This window comes from Lycium barbarum, chromosome 6 (genome assembly GCF_019175385.1).
Source record: "Lycium barbarum isolate Lr01 chromosome 6, ASM1917538v2, whole genome shotgun sequence".
NCBI classification, from domain to species: Eukaryota; Viridiplantae; Streptophyta; class Magnoliopsida; order Solanales; family Solanaceae; genus Lycium; species Lycium barbarum.
The window spans coordinates 126,585,807-126,612,009 of NC_083342.1; the positions used below are offsets into that span (position 1 = coordinate 126,585,807).

The 26,203-nt window shown below is 35.9% G+C and overlaps 1 protein-coding gene across 3 annotated transcripts; it reads left to right on the forward strand.

Annotated features, from left to right (window-relative positions):
• The first annotated feature begins 1,761 nt into the window (after positions 1-1,761).
• LOC132598730 (separase) lies at positions 1,762-24,364 on the forward strand. 3 transcript variants are annotated; one of them, XM_060311790.1, is made up of 28 exons: positions 1,764-2,564; positions 2,853-3,030; positions 3,108-3,215; positions 6,225-6,386; positions 6,501-6,862; positions 7,226-7,331; positions 7,498-7,623; positions 8,655-8,948; positions 9,073-9,183; positions 9,314-9,535; positions 9,641-9,766; positions 10,495-10,629; positions 11,600-11,965; positions 12,087-12,176; positions 12,545-12,772; positions 12,885-13,008; positions 13,095-13,631; positions 13,708-13,842; positions 15,581-15,815; positions 17,713-17,827; positions 18,401-18,586; positions 20,297-20,352; positions 20,439-20,668; positions 20,748-20,985; positions 21,282-21,678; positions 22,041-22,307; positions 23,602-23,689; positions 23,799-24,364. In XM_060311790.1, exons 1-28 carry the CDS (start codon positions 1,912-1,914, stop codon positions 24,314-24,316), a joined length of 6,393 nt encoding a protein of 2,130 aa, XP_060167773.1. In that variant the 5' UTR covers positions 1,764-1,911; the 3' UTR covers positions 24,317-24,364. The 3 variants fall into 3 exon arrangements, with proteins under 3 accessions (XP_060167774.1, XP_060167773.1, XP_060167776.1); XM_060311791.1 differs by lacking the exon at positions 23,799-24,364 and having other exon boundaries at positions 1,762-2,564; positions 23,496-23,636; XM_060311793.1 differs by lacking the exons at positions 1,764-2,564; positions 2,853-3,030; positions 3,108-3,215 and adding an exon at positions 5,005-5,106.
• Positions 24,365-26,203: the final 1,839 nt, after the last annotated feature.

Genomic DNA, 26,203 nt, shown 5'->3' on the forward strand with positions numbered 1-26,203 from the left:
AAAGTTTCTGAAAGTTATAAGAAAAGGCTTAATTTTACAAATTTTGTACTTTTTTATGATACCTTAGCTATGGGCTAGTTGAATCATGAAGAACTTGTACTGTACACAATCAGAATGCCATGAAAGTCCACATACAACTCCAATTGAAAACCGATAAGCATGTGAGAAAGATATTAAGTTTTTTTTTACCTAAAAATAAGGTCATGTTGGAAAATTTGGAAAAAGACAGTTGAAAAGAGAAAGAGTTCAAACCTCTGTTCATTATATATAGGTATTTATACATATACCATATCTTCGACACTCAGACCGGTGTACCAACAAAAAGAAACTTACTTTCCGGAGTCATAAATCATGTTATCAGTCGTAGGCAGTGTCAATATTCTGTAAATTTTTTATGGGAGACATATAAAGATCTTAAATTAACTTTTTGGGAAAAGTTTAATATGTTGTCCTTCAGAATCCACCTAATTGACTAAAACTTTTTGTCTATCTCTTTACACAAATTTGACAACTACACTTGAGAAAAAACTTAATATACTAACAAAAGTAGCGTGTTTGTACGTACTATGATTCCGAGAACTCTTTTGTCCCTCCAAGCCTAAGTATTCTATGCCATTCGTCCATTCTCCATTTCAGCCACTGCAAATGCAATCTGCCATTGCAAGCGATTCTAGCACAAGCACAATGCTGAATGCTTTCATGGAGCATAATGGAAGGCGAACTTTAAGGTCTGCCACATTATTAAATTAATGTACAATGAACAGAATACTGCTAAGGCATTATCTCTAGAGAATTGATATTTAAGGAGATACTGCTTTAACCAAAATATCTAATTTTTCTTCAATCTCGTATTATTGTATCAACAATTTTCACCAATTTCGTTTTTACAGGAGCAAGAAAATTATATTGTTTGTATTTTGAAGAAAGGGGATTCTGCAAGATAAAGTTTATAATAGCACTATAGCATTCATGAAAATGAATTGCAAGAATAATTCTTGCCGACAAAGTTGAACAATTCAACAAATATTGGGAACTAATATATCTCCCCACAACAATAGAATTTTGTACAAACAATAAAAGAGAAAAAGTATTGACTCCCTAAACAATCAGAGAGATGATAAAATATAAGAAAACAAAGTCCCAAAACAAATAAATTTTAATATGTAACGAACTAATCAGAATTCATATGTCTCATAGTTTTAAAATCAAATATAAAATTTACCAATCAGGATTACTGTAAACTTGAAGATTTACTCTAGCCGCTTGGTTTCGCCACTGCCTTGGGTGTTGGTGGTATCGAAACCCTAAAGTTTTTGGGTTAAAACCTGCTATGAAGAAATTTGTTGAAACTGATATTCCAGTGGAAGAAGCATATGGGGAAAGAGAGGGTTTTTAGTTGGCTGCCGAAGCCTCTTTGGTGTTCGTAAAAAGGATTTTTAAAAAGTCTAGACAGTTAAAGCGTCGTTTAATTATCTTGCATGGTTTTTGTCTTAGGTTTTTATGTTGGAAAAAGTTTTTAATTTTGAGGCTGTAAAATAGTTTTTTCCTCTCTAAATTTTATAAAATTAGATAAATAACAATCCTGCGATTCTGTGATGCCCCGTCAGTTTGTATATATATATATATATGATATGATGATACTCAAAATAGTAAAAAAGTGAAATTTCAAGTCGGGTATGACCGCAGGACAAGTTTGGAAACCCCGAAGGGCAATCAACGTTTTATTTTTCAAAAAGACTTACCTATATATTTCCCCATCCTCCATACTATACTCCATAATTTTGAATAACTAAGAGCGGCACACTTTCCCGCTCCTTGAAATTTCTCTCTTAACAACAACAATTCCACTTAAACCCATTCCCAAAATCGCCACCGCACACCGCCACTCCTCCGCCGTACGCTGCCGCAGTTATGGATTCCTCCACCGCCACTGTTCTCCTCAAAGAACTTCAATCCTCAACCAAATTCACTACCAATACATACAAAAACTTCTCTAATTACCTCCACGAATTCACCACTCTCTCCACCGACCCAAACAAACCCTCAAAATCCGAAAATACTACTATCCGTTCACTTGCCAAACAATTTCTTTCGTTCCTCAACACATCACTTTCGCTCTTACCTAAACGCCTATCTGAAACCCCTAAACTCCCTGACGAATCTGCCCCTCATTTGTTTGATATTTACAGGTTATGCCTTAATTGTCTTGAGAGTATTTCTTCGCAGCTGTCTTGTAAACCCTACACTGTTCAAGCACAAAGAGTTCGGTACATTCATTGTCTTGAATCTTGGGGGAAATATGAGGAAGTGGAATGTGAAGGGTTTTCTGTACTTAAGGCTCTTCGAGAGAATGCGAATGGTAAAATTAAGAAGTCAAGATCAGTGGTGTTGACTCAGCGGTTGCTGCCCCAATTGGATGAAGAGAATGTGGATCAAGAGTTTGTGATTTTGGTTGTGGAAATTGTCGTTACGCTTGTTAAGTGTGCTTCTTTAAATCAGAACAAGGCTGTCCATGAATATGATGGACTTCTTGATTTGGTTAAAGAAGCTGGGCCATGGTTTAAGTGAGTCTCTTTTCATTTATTATTATATCTCATGTTGTGGATTAATTTCTTGAAATATTTGAACCTTGTAACAACAACAACAACAACAACATACCTAGTGTAATTTCATAAGTGGGGTCTGGAGAGGGTAGGATGTACGCAGACCTTATCCCTACATTTGTGGTTAGAGAGGTTGTCTCCGATATTTGAAACTTTTAAATTCTTTGAAATTTTTGATCATATTATAGTTTTTGCAATGCTAGAAAACTTGTTTAACTGATTGAATTTTACAAACTTTGGGTGATTCAGGGTTTTGGATGCGAATGCTCGTGAGAAACTGCATCGGGTGCTTGTGACATATTTGAACAGAATAACACTGAGTATGGTAGGGGACTTCACAAAATTCAACGGGGACTTGGTGCGCAAATTTTGTGTAGAAACCTTGCGTCAAATTAAACAATCGTCCCTAAAGGATCAACTGTTGAAGGTGAACCTCTCATGTTTTACATTTACCTTTTCTAGAGATGTCTTCTCTGTATACGCTAACAGTTATATGTGCCAAAGTTTGCAAGGAAGATATGCTCTTCTCTATTCTCACAAGAACTTGATGAATGCTCTGGAATTGTTGACACTTTAAAATGTGTTCTCGACGCCATGGCTGCAGGAATAAAGGTATTATATTGCTCCTCTCTTAGATTATTGACCAGAACAAGGATATTTCTTCTGTTTATAGGATCTAATATTTATTCTTTTCATTTGCTTGATCTCTGCATTGTCCAATACACGTGGAGACAATACAGTGACATATACTAATGAATTTCTGTAGGACAAAATTAGGGGACCTGAAGCTACAGTTGTCTAGCTTAAGTACATCTAACTCATTGCTTGTTCTGGTTATATGGTAGCTGAATCAAGGTTGGATCAGTAATAAAATTGCGAGGCTTCAAATGAGATGTGATCTGGTAAAGTGAGGGATGTTTGAGGTGGAAGAATTAGAACTTAGCGCTGTTTTTGGTGCAGATCTGGGTTCTTCAATGTAGTATGTGACTAAAGGATGTGGAGACTTAACAAGAAGGAAAGAAAAATATTTTGAATTCCACCCAGAATCCTATTGGGATCCCTGCAAAAGTTTGCATAAAGTGCCATTTGCTAAAACTAAAGCTATTACCACAACCATTATAAAAGCACCAGAGAAATTGACTCTCCGTCTTCTGGACTGCTAAAGTTGAACTATGAAACATTCATAGGCTTCTACACTTAACTTGCTCCAAATAAAACAAGGGAAATTATAAATAGGTAGTAGGACTCTGTGACCCTATTTGCTGCATAAAAGAAAATGATCAATACACCTCTGAATCTCTAACATAATCATGCCAAATCAAAATGAACCTTGACTTGCCTATTAAATATTACTCACCTCCATTTCCTACTGATGTTTTTTCTTTAATTTTAGGAGTTAAACTTCATCATCTTTGCCTCGACGTTTTATATATTACTCTGATAATTGGTCAAGTTGACAAATGAAACTAGATTCTCCTAGGCTCTGGTGTGGAGATTTAGCATATATACAACTCCTAACTATACCATGTGTATTTCATATTGTAAATTACTTGTGTTACAACTTCATGTATTTTATGTTATTCTGCCAGTTGGTTGCCATTACATCACATAGTTAATTATTTTTAAACTGTAGCTTTCTAGAAACCACTTGTTGTCTCGATGTCATCTCAGGAACTTCCTACACATCATACAAGATTTTTGCTTCTTTCTTGATAGCTTTCACAAAATGTTTATTTTTTGTTTCACTGCCTTTCTCTCTCTAGGAGTTGTACTTTTGTGTTGAATTTCTTTATTTTTATTTCCTTGGTTACAATAATGATTCTAAACTTTACATTTATTTCCTATCCTTGCTATACAGAAGTGTAATATATGCAGTTTCATGACATCATTTAAGCTTTGTGCTTCTTTCTTGATAGCTTTCATAAAATATCTTTTTTGTTTCACTTCTTTTCTCTTTCTTAGGAGTTAGGATTTGTACTTCTGTATTGAAATATCTTTTTTCGTCTTTTTATTTTATTGGTCTAATGATGATTTTAAATCTTATCTTTTCTTTCACCGATAATAAAATCTTATCTTGCTGTTCTATTCTTGCTAAATATGCAATTTTATGATTATATTTAAGACAATGCCTTTACTGTTGCTTTATGAGGATTGAGATAATCACTTTATACCTTTTGATTTAGTCAAAAGTATTGGTGTCTAAGCATTCAAAGAGTCTGTTTTCATTGTTAAGGGAAGTTGATTCGAGTATGCAAGTCTTAGCAACGTCTCCTGCTTGGTTTGGTGGAAGTACGGATTAATAAATCACTAAGAGGAGAGGGTTCACTTTACACATTTTAAGTTCTGGTCATAACAAGTAGATTTATCTTTATCTGATCTAGGATTTGCACGCAAGGGTCCTGGATCTACTCATCCCAAAGATGCATGAACGAAAAGGGAATGACAATATGCTGAAATTATAAATAAGGCTTCTTGAGATGGAAGAGGGCTACTGTTAAAAGAGGTCTTCATCAGAAAACAAGAAGTGCTGATATTCAATCAAATTTTATTATGATATTGAATAGTTTCCTATGATGTTATTGTTAGCTCTCCCTTGTCCTAAATTTGGTCTAATTTGTAGCAAAGCAATATTAAGTCACAGGTTGCAATTTTATTGTATTTAAATGGAAGGAGATCCATAAGTGGAGATAACGTAAACCTTTTGAATTATTTCAATTGAATTTATTTCGATTATTTTAGTTTAGATAATTTAGTATTTCGAATTTTATTTAGAATTTGTAAATAAAAAAAACTCGAACCTCCACGCTCTTAGCACGAGATTTTGAGTCTCTAGTGTCTACCATTTCACCACCAATGCATCTTGAAAGTGAATCGTATTCCATGAATATGATATTTATCTAGTGTGATGTATGGAATATATGACAAAGGTGGATCTATTGAACATTAATCAGTAGGCACGTCCATTTAGTAGTATAAACTGGCCACTGATTCCCATCTTTCTAATGTATCAGTTATAAATAAAAAAGTATGGAGGACTACGAAGGAACTTTCTAGTTAATAAACTATAAACATCCTGCACCCAAGGGTGTGGCGTAGTGGTCAATGAGCTGGAATAGACCACGGGAGACTTAGGTTCAAATCAAAGCAGAGTAAGAAAAGAGCTAGGTGATTTCTTCCCATTTGTCTAAGCTTTGGTGGGTAGAGCTACACAGTACTTGTGATGGTGGGAGATAGCACCTACTCGATTAATTAGTCCAAGTGAGCACAAACTTATATGGACACTACTCTTATAAAATAAAGAAAGAAACTATAAACATCCTTGGGACAACCCAAATATGAAACTGCGATAATGTGGGATAGATGATGCCGTTTATTGACCTGAAATACCTGAAATGCTTTTTTCTTCTTCCCTGGCTAATGACTAGATCCAAATCATTATCTTTAAACTCATTTTATGCTAAAGATAATCTGAAGAATGTTTCATTGAATTGTGCAATGCAATATTGGTTCAATGGTCTATTTCAGAATTTGCTTTTCATTGTTTATGTTATTCATTTGACGATAGAATTGTCCTTACATCTATAGTATGATTCATGAAGGTGTGTTAATCTTATACGGCAGGTTGGACAGGAAAACACTGTAATAGAAATTCTGGAGCTTGTTTGTTACTGTGCTCATAAATGCCGAAGTGTTACTTCAAATGTTTGTAGTATCCTGGCTGCCCAATTAGAAGAATTAGCTATGCATGTGAAAGAACATTACGTTGAATTAACAGGTTCTCAGGTAACCATTTTAGCGGTTTATTGGTGTTATTTATTTCTTTACCGAGTCCTATGAATTTATGGAAGACTTTGGTTAAGGAAAGTCCTACTTATGACAGAATTGGTTCTTTTGAAGGATGAGCCACCGACTGATTTGGTTCTGCGGCTTTATGCTACTGGATTGCTCATTAATGATTCCTGTATTCACGACTCAAGAGCTCTCTTCTCGGATCAAAATGATTTGCTGCAAAAATTAAGTAGTTTGCTCAACTTTTCAAAATCTTGTTTTGTAATAGACAGCAAAGGAACCAACGATTCACAGAGGAAAATGCTTTATTTTGATGCATTGAAGTTCCTGTGCCAGCCACTTGCCGAGTATGTTGTCTCAGCAAGGAAAGAAATTCTTTGTGAAACAGAGGCTGTTTCCTGCAATACTACTTACTTAGAAATTATCCAGGATGTATTCAAGCAGTACGTTAATATCTTCCTACAGTACAGGTACATCACTAGCATATAGCACAAGCTTGCACTCTTGTAAGTTTGATTTTCGCTTACAGTTTGATATTTTAACTTATTATACTTTTCAAGATTATAAAAACAAAGAACTAAATTGTTTTAGTTTGACATGGAATTATAAATTCTTGAAGCCATTACTAGGTTTATTGGACTCGGTGTATCCTGTATTTTGTAAGCAAATGCAGTTTCTGTTTTCTGAATAAATCGTTTAGCTTATCTGTTAAAATTGATTTAGCTATTTACTGGTCTTTTTCATCTTTAAGATTGTCTTGGTACTTCTATTTAATTGAGTTCTCCATAGGCTATTTTATGTAAACCTTATGTTTCTCACCTTTTTGAATGCAGTGCTGCTGATAGCAAGCAAGAACCTTGTGAAGATAACAACAAAGTGTTACTCCTTGTAGCAGTGGCTGCTTTCGCTTTATCTTTAAGAACAAAACGTGATACCGAGGTTTCTGTTGTTGTTCATGCTGCTAAGTTGATTAAGATTGTTGTTGACATCATGTATCACCTCTATTACTATCCCATATGACATTATACATCAATCAATAATAGAAACAGACTAGCTCCACTTTAACAATAAAATGTATCTTTTCTTTTTTTCTTTATAATTGCAGGAAACTGTTAGATTTATCGAGGATCTCATTTCAAGTAAGCGGGTTCAAGCCAATGGACTTAAGTATCTCTTCACCTCTTTTTACAACATTGCTGTCTTATTGTACAGAAACAAGCAAATGAAAGAGGTATGGACAGCTGAAGAGATTCTCATAATCCTTTTCGCTGTTTTCACTTCTACATGGTTGGTTTAATATTAATGAAGATAATTGTGGGGTTTTATTACTAACTTCACATTTGAAGCAAAATTACCTTTAGTGAAGGCACTCAGGTCATTGAGTATGGTGTGGATGAGAGAGAAGGGACAGGCCTGTGTTATGGCATAATGTGGAAACTTTGAGCTAGTCCTTATATGTGCTTAAGAAGTGACTTGTTCCAGAACATCACAAGATAGTTGCATGGGGAAAAGCTTGGGTTTTAGTTCTGAAAGATGTTTATGTTAGAGGAGTGTAACTTTAATGGACCCGTGACGATATTTTGCTGCAGATGCTCAAATTTCATTAGGAAGCTGCATAAGCCAAAGTGATTCTGGTCCATAAGCTAACTTAATTGCAAAAGCACTTCTAGAAATTCTGAACAGATGAAGTAGCAAACATCTATCGGAAAAATAAAGAGATAGAAAACCGAGATAGTTTGTTCATGTCTGGAAATCTACTCTGGAAAGGAGAGAAAACATGGAATAACTTTTCGTCCTAAGTGGTGGGAGTTCGAATCCTACGGTCAACACTAATTAATTTTACCTATTCAAAAAATCAAAAAAAGAAAAAAAGAAAAGAAAAAGAAAAAAGAAGACAGAGAATAATTTTTAGTGGGTGAGAAGTTTGACATAAAGAAACAATATATGATACTGTTGTCAATATTTTGGGCAGAGTTGGATGAAGTCACTGCCCTGACTTCATTATCTGCATTATTTCTGCAATTGTTATTACTCCTAAGAAATGGTAAGATGAGGGGATTCTAATTTCCTATTCCTCTTATTTTGTACTTAGAACCCTTAAAAAAGTGGTAAACTAGTTCCTCCGTACCATCATTTTGTTGAAGTCTTTTTTGAATCTCGCTCTACACAGTCATAGTGCAGAAATACGTTAATATAATATCTACTGTTATTGGAAGAAAAGGTCCAGTCCCATTTTTTATTGTATCGTTTCTTCTTTTGCAGGCTGCTAATGCTTTGACGCTATGCTGCAAAGCATGTTGGAAACGTGTGTTATGTCTTTGTGAAATGTTTAAACATGAATCAGATAAATTTCAAAATGATCTGTCCGAAGATGCTGTGATTGGCTTCATTGGTGAGGCGTGTGAGAAAACTGCTTTTCTTTTGGAGGTGCTTCAACATAATGGTGATGGTAAGGTACAAGATGTCCTCATTGATAGCCTTAAAAGCTGGTCTGCTGCAGAACGTTTCTTCAAGAAACTGCCAAGTCCCATATCTGTAGTGAAACAGTTTGTGAAGGTAAAATCTAACGCTTTGTTCATTTGCCTCTCTTACCATCCTTTCATTTAACGCAGTCAAGAATTACATATTGGCGTTTCTGGCTTCTTGTTAATGAATTTCTCTGATTTGGATCTGCTTTCAGATGGAATTGAAAGCTAACGATCTGGATATTGAAGAAGGTACCACAACATTGTATTCTTTGTTGTCACCTTCTGTAGTGTCAAAACAGGCTCTTGGAATCATTTTGGAGCAGGTTCTAACACACAAACTCTTCCTGGCTGAGCTTGTTAATATTTGTAACCCCTTTCAGCAGTTATATTTGATTTAATGTGCTTTGTTTGCTCAACAGTAGGTGCTGACAACTGATTCTTATACTTCATCAGGAGCTTATGGCATATAGAGATTTGAATGTACGAAATCCAAGATTATGTCAGGAAATGTGTTTGAAAATTATAGGTCTTCTTTTACAAGAAGTATATGTCTCCAAGGACAGCTATTTACAGAGATGTAGAGCCCTTATTGTTAAGGGAGAGGTGTTAAGAGCCCGTGGATTTCAATATCTGAAAGATTGCATTCAGTGTCTATCCGTGGCAATAGCTACAGTAGTAAGTCATTTGTTTGTGTCTGCCTCTTTCTTTGCTGAGTTACGGTAATAAGAGCTTGATTGTCTAGTTGATGTTGTTAATTATGTCAGGTTAAACCTTTTGCAGGAAGGTTCTATAAAACAGAAAAACCACGGAGAAACTTCAGCCTGCACTAATTTAGCTTCTCATTTGGCAGCCTATGCATATTGTGCACGTGCACTCTGTACCAGTGAGATTGAACCAAACTCAAAGGTGCTACAATGTAAAAGGCTAATCTCCTGCATTAATATGTTTCCGTGGGAGGCAAACAGTTGAGCTAATGACTTCCATTTGGAACTTGGAAGGAAAAGGAGAGAGCTCTTCCTTTTTTATTTTATTTAAATGTGTTAGAATATCCCACATTGGTTAAGAAAATGGGCTATTGTCTCCTTATACAGGGTTTGGCAGTTCTGTCCTCATGAGCTAGCTTTTGGTTTGAGTTAGACTCAAGGTTTATTTTCTTCGCATGATATCAGAGCCAGACATATTCCTATTCTTGGTTTAGCCAGTATTGGGTCCTTATGTTATATTGTCCACACTCTAGATGTAGCCATAGACGTGGTGTGGGGTGGGGTAGGGGATGGGTGGGTGGGTTAGATGCCCTCCATTGGTTGATGGAATGAAAGTTTGTCTCCTTATATAGTCTTGGGCAATCCTTACCTCATAGTTTGTTTTTGGGTTGAGTTAGACCCAAGGTCCATTTTCTTCATGATTTGATTGGTCTAAAGAAGAGAAAAGAAATGTGAAAAATTTCTTACCATTTTCAACTTTATTTCACAACAAATGTACAAATTAGTGTACTCTTTCATAGTTTTTTCTATGTTTTAGTTAAATCCTTTCTGCTTGACTCAAACATCCATTCCTGTAATGCTGAATACTGATCTATTGTTTTATTCCCCCCCCCCCCCCCCCCCCCCCCCCTGTCCCACCTTTTTGAACAGAGACTTTATGAAGATATACATGCTGCAGCAAGACTCTGGATGAGTCTGAACCACTGCCATGAGCCTGATCATTGTAGGATGTCTGAAACGGTGTTGAATATGTTGCATCAGATTGTTGACTTGTTATCATTGAAGGTAATCTTTAATCATGATGTCACTCGGTATTTGCAATGAACATGGTAGAAGGGTCTCGCATCACATTCATTTAAATATGCATATTAAGTCTTAACTGATCATAACCTTTTTTTTTTTTGCCCTGTAAACTTCTCTCTTTCTAGTCACTCTGACCTGTCTTAAATCTTTGATGGATTTTATGCATCAGGTTTGGGAAGTTTCTGGTACTACTTTTGGGCTTGTTTCATGTTCTAGTTGTAGGACCCATAAGAAACATTTTTCGCTTAAAGATAAGAATCCCTTCCTATGATGCAATTTTCTTGACAGATACATATTTCATTAGCATAAACTAGATATGCTTTTTGATAAATAAATAGTTATTGCTTACAACAACAACAACAACATACCCAGAGTAATCCCACAAGTGGGGTCTGATGATCCCATAAACAGTCATTCCTTGGCTTCCTGAAAGTTTCTTCCCTTTAAATTTAAAAAAAAGGATTTTTTCGAGAGGTACTTATTGATCACTTATTTAAATGCATAAAATTGCTCTTCTGGTTCAACAGTAGCTTTAATTCCTACTCTTGGTCCCAATTTATGTGGCACCATTTGACTTGACACAAAATTTAAGAAAGGAAGGAAGAATATTGAAATATGTGGTCTAAACTAACCTTAAACATTTGTGTGACTTTAAGTCATTTCATTAAGGGTAAAAGGTGAATTTTAAAGTTACGTTGTTTCTAATCATAGAAAGGTGACATTTTTCCTGGGACAGAGGCTAAAAAGGAAAGGGTGCCACATAAATTGGGAGGGAGGGAGTAAAAGATACTCCAAAGGTTCTCTGAAACTCATTACTGATTGGTCTTAACCTTTTCTGCCTTTCATATGGATATGCATGTGTGTGTCTGTATTTTCTGAAGAATGCTGAATTTTTGGTATTGAGATATGGCAATTTGCATAATCTCTATCATCTTGTGCTTCCATTTTTCAGGGCTACCTGGGGATTCATCCAGACATATATGAGATAATGATACAAATATTTATGAAGAATATTCCATTAGAGAAGACTGTGTCGTTATTATGGAGATATAGAAGACTTAGTCATGCACTCTGTACATCACCCGTGAATGAAATGTTCATCAAAGCATTGTCGAACTATTGTGGTGAACTTTCCAAGTCCGTTGAATACTGGATGAAGTGCATGAAGGAATCTCAGCCACAATTAGTTGGATTTCAGCAGAGCTTCTTTTTAACTCTTTCTCTTTCTTCTAAAGTGTCTTGTAGTCATCAAAGCTTTCTCCACTGTGACATTACAGAGGATAAAGTTAAGCTCACTGCTTCAGAGCTCATTCACGCTGTAAGCTTCTAACATAACACAGCAAGTTACGTTGTTGCATTTATTCAGGCTACCAGAGTGTGGTTGCACCTGTTAGTCTGAGCTGCTATTTGTTTTAATCTGAGCTGCTATTTGTTCATAGGTTCCTTTATCCAGCGGTTCAGCCTTTCTTTCTGCTCATCTTTACTATGACTTGAGTGAGAGACTGATTCTAAATGGACGGTTGGTTGAGGTAAAATAATGGCTATAACATTTTGTGTGAGTATAGGGCTGCAACTTAAAGTTTTTTCCTTATTTGTTTGAATCAATTTTACTCTTTCATGGAACTCATAAATGTTTTTCCAGAGGAAAGTAGATCCAATGTGGGTGCCCCCGCTTGGATTTTACCTTTTTGGATTTTATTCTACGGTAAACATACCTCAGCGGACCACATGGATCCAAGAGAAGATTTCCCATCTATTATGTGAAACTAGGACCATAAAGTGGGGTGGTGGGATATCTTGGTGGTTTTGGTTTCAAAACTTCAAATTATTCTCTAATGAGCATGGTGCTGATTGCAAATTGCGGAGATGCTCTTTAATGTTAATGCAACACCTGTAGGCTCTTGGTTATGCAAAAGAAGCCCATCGTTTACGGAGTAAACTTCTTCAAGAAAACTTCCAATATCAGATAGAGCAGCAGAATGAGGTATATGGTCTTACAAAATTCCAGATATATGATTCCGTGGCTGCAAAGGCTTGGTTTCCTGAAGGTCTCTCATTTGACTTTGACGGTTCTACGCTTACTCCTTGGACTATCCTCCAATGTTATCTGGAAAGCATTTTACAGGTCTATCATTATTTTATTTGTTATTATAATTGTCAATATTTTTTACGTACACAAAAGTAGTTCTTATAATTGGATGTGTTGTGGAGAATCTAATTGACCATGATATCAACAGGTTGGAACTGTCCACGAGATGCTTGGAAATGGAATTGAGGCTAAGACACTTCTAGTGTGGGGGAAGGACATCTCTTGTTTTCAGAGTTTGCCCCTCTTCATAATTTCATTCTGTTGTATCTTAGGTAATTCTTTCCCCAATTTCTTTGGTTTTCCTCGTATATCACAATGGCTGTTTTGGATTTTCAATTTAGTGTCTTCTTAATGTCAGGAAAACTATATGCTAAACAACGTCTCTTGGGGTTGGCAGAAAAGGAACTAAATACTGCTAAGCAAACATTGGAAGAAAATTATGATGTCATCTCTTGCCTAAAATGCAGAATTATTCTGGAAGTTTCAATTGATCTGCTACTAGGAGATCTATGGAGACGCCAACATTGTAATACTATAAATTCCTCCACAGTGGAATTTGTATACAGTGTTAAAGAGAAGTATATATCTGCCTCTGAGAAGCTGAATAACTTCTGCTGGGAGGATTCTGTTGGTTGTTCTCCAGGAGCAAGTTCCCAGCATACCAAGCACCAGGCTACGTATTCATTTGCAAACAGTGCAAAAGATCCTTCCGATTTGAAGGAGTTCCTATCCCAGAAGGACAAGCCGGAAAATGCAGTTGAAGGCAGAAGGACTAGGAAGACCAAGAAAGAGCCAGAGCATAATTTAAGGATGACTCGGTCCAGATATCACTCTATGAGAAAATGTGAAAGTTCTGTGGATGATGAACCTGCTAGTGGTGCTGAAGACATGGGCTGTAAGCAACTTTACTGATATGTTTCTTTTCAGCTAAAGCTTAAGATCCATTGCTGATTTTGATCATTAATTCACAGGTATGTGCTACAAATTGAAGTGTTGGCACCATCTTCCTCTTGAGATTTTCCGATCTGGGTCTTTGAGTAATTTCATATACTTGAAATGGGAGCTTGTTCGCAGACAACTTTTGCTGAGGCTTCTAACTACTATAGGTAGCATGACGTTCCTTCTTGATGTCATTGTGGTTATCTTTTATAGCACCTTCTTTAGCTGTGGCTCTGGGCTGGTTTCTTTTTATGCGGCATGTCATGGATGCTCAGACATCAACATTTTGTTAAAAATTGTTTCCCATGAATATATTACTAGTAATAAACTCACAGCTCCTCCCTGATTGTTAAAAGATCAGGAGTAAGTTGTCACATTATAGCTGTTGAGGTGTAGGAGTAACCTGAAGCTCCAGGTTCGAAGCAGGTTACACTTTTTAATGTGAGTCCATCTGCTTCAGTCTCGGTGGGAGGTTTACTCCTGTGCTTTTGTACTACTGCAGGCTGCCACGTTTCAGCAAAGTCGATACCACCAACACAAAAAGAAATTATTGGTGTTTCTTAAAGTTTGTGTTGTCCATGTTATAAGAGCATGGAGGCATAAGTTGTTATGTCTCAATAGCGGTGGACAGTGTTGCTAAAATGCAACAGAGTGATGTGAAGCAGGGTCATCTCTTCTCGTGGGTAAAGCAAAATGACTTCATGCAATGAAGCTCGAAATGATCTGAGAAAGAAGCATTTGAATCTTTGAATTAAGATCTACAGAGAGAAAAAATAAAATAAAAAAAGAGGACTATCAGAGCCTTTTGCCATCTGAGTGCTGGGGAGTGCTGGGAGCGAGCTAGTTTTCTTGTCTGTTCTCTATCTTGTTCTTATTATCTAAGTCTTTATTTATAATTCATGGTTTGGGAACTTGAAAATGAAACTTGCAATTTAAGATAACTACTAGCACAATTCATAAAGCTATTAAATGTAAAAGTAATATTACACAGTGATTCTTTTCAATGTTTGATTAATTGCAAACACAAAATCAAATTTTCTGTTGAAGTTATCTTTTCTTGGGTTTGTGGAAATTGTATTTTAATGATATTTAACCTTAGTTGTTGGGATTAATGCTGTCATAGTTGTATAATGGATGTTGAAATTAGTGAAGCTAATTGCAAATTTTATGTTATTAGTACTAGATTCCTGTCTGGTTAATATTTTTGTTTTCCTGTAAATTGAGCTCTTTATTTTGAAAATGAAAACACACACCTTTATTCTTGCTTAAAGCCTTAGGAGGCTTGTCGCATTTTTGCTTTTAAAAAACGCATGTAAACTTTTTCAGCCTTTGATCACACTTAGCTCGGGCATTTATAAAAAATGTAGACCTTTTCAGGAGCTATGATATCTTTCCAAAATTTCCTACTGAGGGTTCTAAATTCAGAAGGTGGAGATTAAGTTTGTTATTAAAACGATGAACCTACATGTGCAACTGGTCATTCATAATTAATTATATACGGCAGATGTATTATTGATAATGTTAACTTGAAGTTGGGTCATTTTTGCACTATGAGAGAAATAGTCAAATATATATTGAGAATATAGTCTTCTTATATATTGACAAAATCCATTCCATTTGTCCATGTTCTTTGTATTGTTTGTGTGCATGTTTGAGCTACTTTGTGCTGCTCTTTCATGCTTTCAACTTCATTGAAGTAGTGCACTCTGCAATTCACTTGTGGCTCTAATTTCATCTAGATACTCTAGAGTTTCATCCCTAAATGATAGTGTCTGCTTAAAATTGAATGCTTGAATTGCAGGCGAAAGTGCTAGAGCATGCAATAAGCATACCTCGTATCTTTTTCGCTCTCATTAAGTTTTTCAACTTCTTCATTTGCCTTACCTTTTATCTTGTCTGTGGCAGGAAAATGCTTAGGTCTTTCTGGTGATAGCCATGAAGCACAAAAGCTTGTTCTGAAAAGCGTGTCGCTGTTCAGTTCAGATCCATCTTGTCCCAAGTATTCTTCTCTGCCGCTAATGTCCTTGGTTGACCAGTTGGGGCACGATATTTGGGTGGTTGAATTGGCTGTTGATCATTCAGTTATGCTTTACCACATTTGCTATTCCATTTTGAATAGCTATACTTGCAAAGCAACCAGGTACGCGTGCAGCAATATTTGCAAGTTGTCAAATCTTTTCGTATCTTGAATTGACAAAAAATTCGATCTTGCTATCAGCTCTATCATGAATTCCGAAATCCAAATTACTGGTGTAAATGCAATAGCAATTTTTATTTGTTGCATTTGACAATCTTCAGCAGCTAAGACATTGTTAATTAGATTCTTCATGCAAATGACTTAACAAAGGTCTGTCAGTGTTAAATAAATTCACACTTTTGTCCTTCCATTAATGGGCGTCCAGCAAATACTGTTATTCTAAGTATTTATTTAACTGGAATGAATTGTCAGTAGACTTTTGTGGTTCTTAAAAACTTTATTTCCATTAATTTTAGGGAACCCCTAATTTGCAAGAAACAACAACAGTTATTTTGTATTGAAATGAAATGGACCAGATTGGATAATATTCATGTAGTCGACTCCAACAAATTTTGATCGAGGCAAAATTGGCTTATTGTTTTGAATGTTTTTGCCACCACTTATGTATTTGGTTGGAGAGAACCTGTATAACATCCAAGTACAGGCATTTCTTCTGCATTAAGGATCAATTGGAGCTTCTAGCATCATAATAGTGTAGGGCAGTGTGACCATTTCAGTGAATAGCCACAATTATGCCTCAATCCGTGCCAGTTCGGGTCGGCTATCTGAATCCTTTATATCAGTCCCATTTGTTTGGGTCCACTTAATTCCAATTATCAGTAATTTGTCTTTTAAGATAATTTCTGTGTGTAGCTTCTTTCAGAAAACAGTGTTGGACTATTTACTTGACGTTTCTTTCACATTCCTGTAAATTTTGGGCATATTTCCCTGGCTAGTGAGTTTTACTTATAGAAGTAAAAGAATGCAAGTCTTCTTTCACTGGGTCTACCGTAAATATCATGAGCTGTAGCTTCTAGCTACCTTTTCAATATTTTTTGTGTAACTTGCTTTCTTTTGGTGTGTTGGCTACTTTAGTTGCTCCATAATCCTTAATTATCTGCTCTACTCTTATACACTGTTAGAAATACGACTCCAAAGATTGTGTATGCTTGGTATCCAAATTGATATTCACCTTTTTGTTTTGTAGTTTGAACCATATTTTGTTGTAGGTGCTCTACTTTTGGTATACGGCTTGTATACGGGCTTTGCCCCTTTATTTATATAATCTTTTACCTGATAAAAAAATGAAAATTTCATGGGTCCCACTATTACTTATCTCAAACATCACCATTACTTATCTCAAACATCACCATTACTTATCTCAAACCCACCCAAGTTGGACGGTTTATTGAACAGTCCATTTATTAACTTAAAGCATCTTGGCAATCCAAATTTAGCCCATCTGAAAGCTGGGATGATTTGGGCCAAGTACATTGCCCAAATTGACCCATGAAAAACTTTGTAAATAAATAAAAAACTTTTTTTGTTTGACATGTTAAACATAGCTATGCTAAAGAAGAAATAATAGTTCTACTTGTGTGCTTGGTAATTAAACAAATTATAAGAAAATAGAAAAGAAATTAAAACTTGGTAAGAGTTGGGCTGGTTGGGATATGACCCATTGTTTAGCCCGTCTTGACCTTGTCCATCTCCACCGAAGTAACTTTTGGGCAGGGTTGTGCAATAAGCCAATAACCCATTTATTGATTCAACCCATTTTGACATGTCCAAATTTAGCCCAAGTCGCCCATTTGCCACCCCTAGATCTGTGATAGTGCTCCTACATATAGATATATCTAAATGGGATTGATTTTTCAAACATTCACCAACATATGTATGTAAGTTTAGTAGCGACATATATCCCTCGCTTTGCACATTTTTCCTGTAGTAATGCATTGTCACTAAGTTTTAGTTTGTAATATTATTTTCCGTTATCCTCCTGAATTTCTTTCTTATGCAGGAAAACTAGCTGCAAGGAATGCCGTAATTTTTCATGCATTAAGTTATCAAAAGTTATTGGTTGGCTGAAGCTGGCCTTCATTCTCAGTCGTGAGGTTCCTTTGCTTTCTCAAAAGGTTCGACTTTCTTTAGTTTTGAGAGACTTGCATCCTTAGATATAAGTCTGCTTCCTTTTGACTCACTTGGGAAGTATCTCCATCTCCTTTGGATATTTACATTTACAATATGCTACACAGAAATGCCCCTAAGTGCTTTGTATAACGTGCTTGTAAACATAACTATAAGGTGCATGAGTAATACATGGCAATTTTGTCTGCCGTGGCCTTTGAGAGAACAAATTGCTCACTAGTAACAAAGGTTAGTGTCCTGAAGTCGATATATAGAAAGACTTGCAATGCTATATTTTACAAAGTAAGGTTCAAATATCTTTCATTATTTTTCTGATTCTTGCAAGTGTGGGTTGATTTTCTTAGTTGGCGGCTCTTATAGTCTTTTGGTGTTCATTTGTAGTGGATCCGTAATGCAATGATTTCTGCAGTTGTGTAATATTGATCTATTGTATGCTTGTTCTTTGAGTGCTTGTTGAGATGTTAAATAAATATATGGCAATTCATTGTGTTTTCCTTCAATTCGCAACTTCTGAAACAGTTTGATCCCCAGGAATTTGACTTTCATAGCAATTCAAACAGATTTCCAGGTTGCTTGCAGCCGTTTATGTACTTTCAACTTCTATCAAGTCTTTTAATATTGCACCTAGCAAAGCAATCTCTGAGAGCCATTGGGCATCGTTCTTCCATCAAGCTTCAATTGGTACTCATCTCAATCAACACTTCTTCTCTTGCCCGTTGAAGAAGCAGAAAGCTGAGGATTATGAGGTATGTGTTTCTTCGTATAGTTTGCATCAACAGCTGCTCTACTAGAAATTTTTCTTCGCCGTGCTTGTTATATGGTTTTCACCAGTCCTTTGTTATGCAGTTTTTCCCCAAAACCTAGCCGTGTGTTCTGCATAATGGTTGCACGTAATAGTAGAAGCGTGATCTCCAAGTACCTTGCCTTCTTTTATTGTTGAATGTGCCCCCTTCACTTTTTTTATTTTTTGATCAAGTAAAAGTATTTTCATTCATAAACATTGCCACAACGGCCGTATACAAAGGGTAATACCAAAAGATCAAGAATCTACAAACTATGATTCTCTACGAACTCCACCCAATCCTCTATACAACTAGGAACTTCCTGTTTACACCAAAGTAAATACGAGAGAGGAGACTACTCCTCAACTGAGAAAAAGTCGACTCTACTCCTCCAAAAGCTCTCCTATTTCTCTCATTCCATAATACCCACATTAACGCAAGCGGTCTCACGTTCCAAGCCCTTCATCTCCTCCTCTGGCTCTTCCAACTGAACAACAAATCTTTCACAGTTCTTGGCATTACCCAAAGTGTGCGAAACCACCTAAACATATCCCACCATAATATCATGGTAAGCCCGCAATGTAGAAGGAGGTGATCCACGTCCTCGCCCGTCTCCTTGCATATGTTGCACTAACTGACACAGACAACCTTCCGCCTTCTAAGATTTTCCGTTGCCAAAATCACTCCTCTAGAGGCTAGTCAAGAGAAAAAACACACATTTCTCGGCACACTTGGAACCCATATTGGATTACATGGGAAATCTTAGAGAACACTCCACTATTTCCCAGGCCCCACCACCACACATCAGGATTATCCGCCGGATTAACTTCGCCCTTCGCTTTAACAGTTTGCCATTTCTCTTCATCCCTTTTCTTAATAAAATATTGTAATGTTCTCTTTTCCCCTTCTTCTTTAGCATATATTGAGCCATTACAAAGGGTATATTCATTTCTGCTAAAAGTGTATCTAAACTTTTGGGTGCTTGTCTAAATGGAAATCAGCAAGCAGAAAAAAGGGAAACAGTAGGTTGTAATCTAATAAGTGCTCCAAAAGTGAGCTAAGCCTGAATCAGAGTAGGTTAATCTGATATATATTAGTAAAGTTGAAATCTAAATTCAGAAGTAAACACAACTTTTTTTATTGGGTTTTCCTCCTAATCTATCCACTTGTGTTTGTGACTATGAGTGGCGACAACTATCTTATTCTGAGATTGCTCTGCTATAGTCATGTTATTGATCGACAATCACTAATCAAGCACGGCATCTTCTTTCCCGTTCTCCCCTTGAAAAAAAATATTCTTTAAGGGTTGGATTCCTCAAGCAGATCTCTTGGGAGTATAAAATCTTTGAGGATAGCAGACAGAGAGATTAATGATAAATCAGATAGAAAATGAGATTAATCACTGGGAAGAATGGTCAAGCTGAGGAAGCCCACTTTGTTCCAAGGAAAATGGGTAGCAATATTCACAGAGTAGATCAAAAGTTTATGACTCAAAGAAGTAATCTTGGAGCCCTAAAACATAGCATTCTGTTCGTACCTTAAAAGACCCTAAAGTAAAGCCACAGCCAGCAAAGCTTCTACAGAATCTACACTAAAGCCTAAAAGACAACCTACTATTGAATCTAAATTTTTCTCCTACACATAAGCTAATGTCTTTGGACTTCCCGCTTTCAGGGTTCATGTTCTTCGAGCCAACTGTATCTTGGTTCAGAACAACATAGCATGCTCAGGTATTTCTTAATCTTAGCATGAATTAAGCACGTTTGCTAAGAAGATTGGCTCATTTCTGTTCTATCTGCATCCTCTTCAACTGCAGGTTTGCACCTGAATCAGTTGAAGATCTTGAAGATTTTGTTTCGAGATTTTTTGAGAGCCTGCCTTCTTGTACAATTGTCTGTCTTAGCTTGCTTGGGCGCTCTGTTTCCAGTTTGTTGTCTGAATTGTTGCATTCTCCATACCCCATTCAATCATGGGTTTTGTTATCCCGCATGAGCTCGACAAGTCAGCCGATCACAGTTATTTTGCCGGCACATCCTATCTTAAAAGGTAATACATTCTTGTACTCTAAATTGAACAGTAAATCTAAGAAAGGTATTCTTAACTTATTCTTTGTTCATGCCATCAGATGCTTCAGATGATGTTGCTGAGTTCACGTCTAGTCTTTCATTTGAAGTCAAAGAAAAGCACTGGCATTGCCCTTGGGTATCCAGCGTGATTGATGATGTGGCACCAGTCTTTAGAGATATATTAGAGAATAATTACTTATCCTCCTCTGTACACTTATTAGAAGATACTACAGAGAGCAGATCATCATGGTGGAAGTGGAGGAAACATCTTGATAAGCGCCTTGCTAAATTTTTGCGGTTAGTCTTATTTAAATAACTCTTTGTCTACTTTAATGTTTTGTCCAAAAGCTCGTCTCCCTTAGTTTGGATGATCTTCAATACTGAATTGCTTAGAATTACATCTTTTCCGTAAGTTCAGTTGAAAGATCGTTCACATGATGATGATTTTGTATAATTATTGATGCCTTCACCTTTCCATCTGTTAGTTAAGAGTGAAGTCACTGATTGTGATGGTTATCATTGTTATCATGATGTCAATTCACTTTCAAATAAGGCACATCAAAGTATTTTATGTTTAACTTTTTATGCCTCAGGAATCTAGAGGATTCATGGTTAGGTCCTTGGAGATTCTTGCTTTTGGGAGAATTGTCAGAATGTGAGCTCCTGGATTCACTAGTGAAGAAACTCTATGATCATTTTAAATGTAACACTGGAGCAGATGTTCATGAAAGTCTTCTTAAAGTAATTCTTGGAGGTGCAAAGTACGCTTGTGAGAAAGAAAATTGCTTTTCTCAGATGGTTATAAATAAAGGATGTCACCTACATGGAGGGGTTCATGGACACTCCAAAGTTTTGTATAAGACATCCACAGAAGTTGAAAATCTCTGCAATTCAGTATACAAGTCTATACTTGACGAAGCCCAAGAGATGGAAGAGACTGAATCCATAAGTAGAAGACCAGTTATTCTTGTTTTGGATCTTGAGGTGCAGGTGTGTTTACTTTTGTCTTTGCTTCCTGATTATTCTTTTAGTATTGCTTGCTGAGTCCTGATTCAATTTTCTGCTTCATTATTTCTTAAGTTTCTTACGCTAGCCAAAGGCTTTGCAGAAAGAACATATAAAGTCCTCCCATGTTTCAAGAAGTTGCCATTCTCTGGAAAAATAGATCTGTTAAATGTTGCTATTTCTTGTTTCATGTAGCCTATACGGTGTGCTGCAACTCTTTGAACTCCCCCAAGTAGGAAAAGTCTATTTGGCGAAATCCTTTTTAATTGTTCCCTAATTGGCAAAAGTCTAGTAAACCTCTTTTAAACAGAAGGTTTTGGTTAGAAAAATAATGACGACTTCTGCAGATGCTTCCTTGGGAGAACATACCGGTATTAAGAAACCAGCAGGTTTATCGCATGCCTTCAGTTAGCAGCATCAGAGCAACGCTGATCAAGTGTTGCCACTATCAAGAGCAAGTTCAGATGGGGGGATCTCCTATGAAACAGGGGGTTCCATCACCTTCCATTCCATTGATTGATCCACTGGATTCCTATTATCTTTTGAATCCAGGTGGAGATCTTAGCAGTACACAGAGTGAATTTGAAAACTGGTTCAGAGACCAGGATTTTGAGGTATTTTTCTACTTTATTCCTGGAATTAGAACAGTAAAAAGAAAGAAAACCCTTAGACTAAGTATCACATTTCGCCCTTCCTGCACGTGCATGTATGTAAAAGGTTCATCTATAAATATATATACTCTACAAAAGTTATGCTTTTTATGTTTCTTCCATTTCTGTGCATGCGAAAAGGGCCTTATTATTTTTAATGAATTTCAACTGAAAAAATTAGATATAGGTTTTCCTAAATGGGAGGAAAATTAGCAAAAAGTAGTGGAACTGCAGCGGTTCTATTATTTTTGTTTGTTTCCACCAAAAAAAAATAGGGATATAGACTATCTTATAACTATGGAAATAATTAGGATAAATGATCTTATTAGTCAATCAGTCAACTACCTGACTCCCAAATTAATTGGACCTGTTGTATGATTCCTTTGTATATATTTCGTTTATTAAGGCCCATTTAGTACTTGAGGATTCATTAGAGTTAAAACTATTTACAAGTTATCTGTCAACATACTGTGACCTTTCTTTATCCGGACTTGCTATTAGCTATGCTTTGTAGAGCTTATATGAACGTTGTACAAATAATCTTATTGCTGCCTTAAAAAGCAATACACACACACACACACACACAAAAAAAAAAAGCTCATGAATTAAGAAACATTCTGAATTCATTGTTGTTAACCATGTCTTTTTGTTTAAATTCTTCTCAAGCCAACGTTATACAAAATAAAACTAAAAAGTACTAAAGTTCTCTATATGCATAGGACTTAGAAGATTGGGTCACCTTTTTTGAGAATCACATTTTGATGTAGGTTCTCTCTTTTTGGTATACGACTTGTATGCGGGGTCCTTTTCCCCCCATTGTTAATAAAAGTATTTACCTAATAACAAAAACGTACTAGCATGACTAAAACGTATTCACTACTAATTGTTATAGACTGTGTTGATCATTTTCTTTCATTGTGCCCCGTCTTTCATTAAGTTTGCATGGATTCCAAGAGATTGTAGGTAAAATGATTGGTCACTGAATGCAAATGAGCGTTAACTCATATGCAAAATCTCAAGTGATAGATACATCGATATCCTCATCTTTCTGGCAAAAATTTCGTGTAAAAATTTGTGATATATAAGATTATCGAGAGAAAAGATAATTGTTATGTTGTAGATATAGTAACATTTCTTTTTTTTAATTAACAGATATACTTACTGGAGCGTATTACCATAACATGATATTAATGTGGTGGCCTGTCACGTGCCCCTTCCTAGAATATGTTAAACAGGAGCATTTAACTTCGTTGTGCAGGGGAAGTGTGGAACTGCACCAGCAGTAGAAGAATTGGCTGAGGCCTTGAATAGTCATGATCTTTTTATTTACTTTGGCCACGGAAGCGGTACGCTCAATTTAAACTGATCCACGATATTATCATGGTTCATTAGGTTTTATTCATTATTGCCTACGCACTCCTTTATAAATAATACTTTGCTATTCTGGTATTTCAGGAGCACAATATATCCCCGAGCATGAGGTGAAGAAACTAGAGAGTTGCGCTGCTACTCTGCTTATGGGGTGCAGCAGTGGGTCACTGTATCTGCATGGATGCTATGCTCCTCGAGGTGCTCCGCTGTGCTATCTATTCGCAGGTTCTCCAGTTATAGTTGCTAATTTATGGGAAGTGACAGACAAGGATATTGACAGATTTGGGAAGAGCATGCTTGATGCTATTTTAAGAGAAAGATCAAATGTTTCTTTTAGATGTGAACAATGTGATACTCTTTCAGATAAACTTGAGTCCTTGAAAATTAGTGATAGAAAAAGAATTCAAAGGGTAAAGACAAAGAAAGATACAACACCTGATATGTGTAAAAACAATACATCAACTAACCATTGTAACCATAGACCAAAGATTGGATCATTCATGGGGCAAGCTCGAGAGGCATGCACTCTCCCTTTTTTGATTGGAGCAGCCCCAGTTTGTTATGGTGTCCCCACAGGAATAATAAGCAAAAAGAATTTGTAGTATTATGACATTGTGTATATGGTAATGTTACACACCCATTGCTTGTACTGTCATGAATCTCCATCATTTTAAATATTCTAGTCTCTTGTTGAGCTGACCAAAGGTAAAAGATATGTATTATCGTCGTAGTGATGAAAACAGTGTCAATTTCACTGACAAATCTTTCAAATATTTGATTGGCTAAATAAATGGCCATCACCTAGTATGCCAGGATGTTATACCTGCCTAGAAATACCTCTTGAGCCAAAACAACATTTCGACAAGTCAAAATCAGTATGGAATAGCGAATTTGATTCAGACGCCCTGAAGCTTTTACGTTTTATTGAGTTGTGCGAATGTATCATTCAATTGGTCTTAATTTAGTGTCATTGATGTCCAACTTCCTGATAAAATAAAGTTTTTAAATATATTATGTTCTGAAACATAAAATGTGGAACCCACATTGACTAATATTAATAAGGTAAAATTACTCAAATGACTACTTTATGGTAGTTTCTTATCATTTATAGCTATCTTTTAAATATTACCATTTGTAGCTATTTTTTCCCAAATTAAGGTATTTTTTCGGATGTATTTGATGCGTGTAAATTCATAGAAACACAGTAAAAAAGAAAACATATCCCTTGATTTTAGGCCATAACGGTGGGATCATTTAATTAGTTATTAATTGGTATATTTTACCATACTCTTCCACAAAATCAGATTTTAAATTTCTTTTCCATAATCGTTTTCTATTCCTTCATCCAATCTTCAACATTCAAACGTAAAAAATCAAAAATTCAAAATTTGAAAACATTCAACAACCAATGTATTTGAAGTTTCCAATCAAACTCCATGTATTTTATATTAAATATCATGTATTTGTGTGAGTAACAATTTGCATCACCCACGTATTTAGTGGTAATGTATTTGAAGTTTTCAATATTGATTTCATTTTTTATTTACCCATGTATTTGATAGCATAACTAATGTATTTGAAGTTTTCAATCAAACCCCATGTATTTTATATTAAATCTCATGTATTTGTGTGAGTAACACTTTGCATCACCCATGTATTTGATGGGATTAATTTGAACAAAATACATAAATATATAGAAAACTTACCATGTATTTGCGTCACCCGTGTATTTGAAACTAGATGAACTAATGGAATTAATTTGAACAAAATACACAAATATATAGGAAAAACTTACAAAAATACACCACCAACCACAACAATTGGTAGTTATATCATAGAACATACACAAATACGTATATTTTTCGTCTTCTCAAAACCTTAAAAAACTTTCTCAAAACCCCAAAAAACTTGTTGATCGGTGAGAATGGAAGTGAAATTTTTGCAGAAGGGGGAAAAGAGGAAGAAGACGACTATTTCATTGGGCATTCACAGATTCTTTCCTTTTTAAAAATATAAGAATTTATGAAAAAGGAGAGAGGATGGTAATGTATATTAAGTGATTAATATTGTTACCATTAAAAGAGGATATGAGATTAGGGGTGCTAATTTTTAGGTGTATTTGTGAAATGGTAATTGAAAATTACTGTGTAGCTATAATAGTTAAATTAGAAAAGTATTTAGTTATTATTAGTAATTAAAATAAAAGGTAGTTATTACTACTAATTATGTATTAGAAGTAGCTATAACGAGTAAAAATTCCATATAAATACACTTCTCTATTATGTTTTACAATAATTATGAACCAGTGTTTTAAAAAGCATTTTTGGGACTCGCCTTGGGGCGGGACACCGGCAAAACGTCTCGGGGCTTAATTTGTGAGGCTTACGCCCTAAGCGCTCAACTGTATGCCCTCAACACGCCTAACGTTCAATGCTCAGGGCCCGTCTAAGAGTTTTTACACAAATTATGTGTCAAATTGCTCAGTTAAC